Consider the following 2,376-nt stretch of genomic DNA (forward strand, 5'->3'; position numbering starts at 1 on the left):
ACTCACTATAAGGCTGCAACGTGCAACGCAACGGTTGCTGCAACCGCATTTTTCTAATGAGTACGTCTTGAGCTTCGTTGCTGCAACAGTTCGCAGTGAAGAAGACAGGTTTGAAGACAGGTGGCGTTGCTGAGGGAAGTTGGCATTACCGTCGTGTACTGCCATCTGTCAAACGACCCCATACTAAATTTTAGACTGATTCGTAGGTTAGTTTTTATTTGGCAGCCAATTGCATCAGACGTGTTTCGTCTTTCTCGATACAATGGAAAAAGTGCAATATCTATCCGTAATTCGCTTTTTATTTTTGGATGGAAAAACATGCGAAGAAATAAAAGCGAAATTGGATGCCATCTATGGGGACCCTTCACCATCTATGACAACCATGAGATATTGGTTCAACGAATTTAAACGTGGTCGTACATCTGTTTTTGACGAGGAGCGGCCAGGCCGCCCGGCAGACGTCGTTACCGAGGAAATCGTTGAAAAGGTCCATGACATGATTCTCGCTGATCGCCGAACTAAAGTGCGCGAAGTAGCAGAGGCCATAGGTGTGTCGTACGGAACGGCACTCAATATTTTACATGATAACTTAAGTATGAGAAAGGTGTCAGCCCGATGGGTGCCGCGGTTGCTCACGGTGGACAACAAGCGGATACGGCTGTCAATGTCGAAGCAGTGTTTGGACCTCTTTAAGCGAAATTCGCAGGAGTTTTTGCGTCGAGTCGTCACCACTGATGAAACCGGGATACATCATTATACGCCAGAGACCAAGCGACAGTCAAAACAGTTGATTTTTCTGGGTGAATCTGCTCCGAAGAAGGCAAAGACGGTCCCATCGGCCGGAAAGGTCATGGCCACGATTTTTTGGGATTCGAAGGGATTAATCCTCATGGACTTTTTGCAGAAAGGAAGAACGATCACGGGGCAGTACTACAGTGAATTATTGGACCGATTCGACAAGAATGTGAAGGAGACACGGCCCCATTTTGCTAAGGAAAAGTGCTGATTCACCACGATAACGCACCAGCACATTCATCCGGAATTGTCGTAGCCAAATTGCATGAACTGCACTACAAATTGCTGAAGCACCCACCGTACTTGCCTGACCTGGCTCCCTGTGACTTTTTTCTGTTCCCCAACATGAAAGCATGGCTCGGGGGGAAAAAATTCAGCTCAAACGAGGAGGTTATCGCCGAGACAGAAGCGTATTTTGAAGAGTTTGACAAATCTTATTTTTTGGATGGGTTAAATAAATGGCAGAAACGTTGGGAAAAGTGTATCGACCTCAAAGGAGATTACGTTGAAAAATAAAAAAAAATGTGAAAAACTTGTGTCTTTATTCCTAACACAGGTACTTATTGATAGACCCTCGTAGGTGTCGGGAACGTCTATACAATATAAGCAGCCAGTGATAAAAACTATCGCGAAAATACTTATAGGAAATGACCGACTAAATGCTTCAAAGCGGAGCTAACTCGATAACAGTATGTATTACTAACACGCCAATATACAAGGACAAAAAAATACACCCATAAACATGCAATATTTACCAAACAGTCAGTCTCCTCCCAACGTACAGGGTCAACCAAACATCCACTACTTCCCAATTATACTTGGCCAACCAAATATGCAGTATTCTTCCATCAGGCAAGTCCAACCAAACATGACAATGAATAACCCTATACCGAGCTATGCTAATATGTACCCAAGTATTGACCTTCAGGATCAGCAATTGTCATCATATCAGATAGCCCCAGCAGAGCAGCCTCCGATACCACCATTACAAGCGGATAAAAATAACCACGACTTGTCCGATTATTAAATGACCAGTGGGGAAGAAGAGATGTTGGATAATGACGAGACAACAGGTAAACATCCCTGGCAAAAAGTCGAAAATAAAATAAAAAAACGCAAGGGATACAATCCAAATTATGTTAATATTGAAGAACCTAGTACATTCAATGGATACCAACTGCTTCAAAAACTCAAAGATAAAAACGAAGAAAAAGTATGAAGTAAATACAGGAAGTAAACAACAAATAAAAGAAAAAGGTCTCCCTCCAACATACATATATGGAGTTACGGACTTCAAAGGCATGATTGAAACTATCTCACAAATCATAGCAGATGAACAGTATCATACCAGAACAACAACCGAAAAACTGTCAAAGAAACCATAAAAACAGTCAAATTCTGAAGAAAATTAATCCACAACCAGAAGGAATGCAAAGTCAAATCATAGTCAAAGTCATGTTAAAACTGACGGAAGGACACTCTGTCTGTCTTGGTGTCGAGCCCCAGATGAAAGTTACTGTCTTGTCGGTGTGGGGAGCTCTCTCTGACGAGAGGTCGGGTCTGTCATTTGTCAGTCAGTCT

General features: G+C 42.6%; 1 protein-coding gene across 1 annotated transcript; it reads left to right on the forward strand.

The window, feature by feature from the left end:
* Positions 1–252: 252 nt before the first annotated feature.
* LOC111875377 (histone-lysine N-methyltransferase SETMAR-like) lies at positions 253–1,006 on the forward strand. The gene has a single exon (XM_023871593.2). The coding sequence runs from the start codon at positions 263–265 to the stop codon at positions 1,004–1,006; it is 744 nt and encodes a 247-aa protein (XP_023727361.1). The 5' UTR covers positions 253–262.
* The last annotated feature ends 1,370 nt before the right edge of the window (positions 1,007–2,376 follow it).

The sequence above is a fragment of the Cryptotermes secundus genome, unplaced genomic scaffold, assembly GCF_002891405.2.
Source record: "Cryptotermes secundus unplaced genomic scaffold, Csec_1.0 scaffold3136, whole genome shotgun sequence".
Lineage (NCBI taxonomy): Eukaryota > Metazoa > Arthropoda > Insecta > Blattodea > Kalotermitidae > Cryptotermes > Cryptotermes secundus.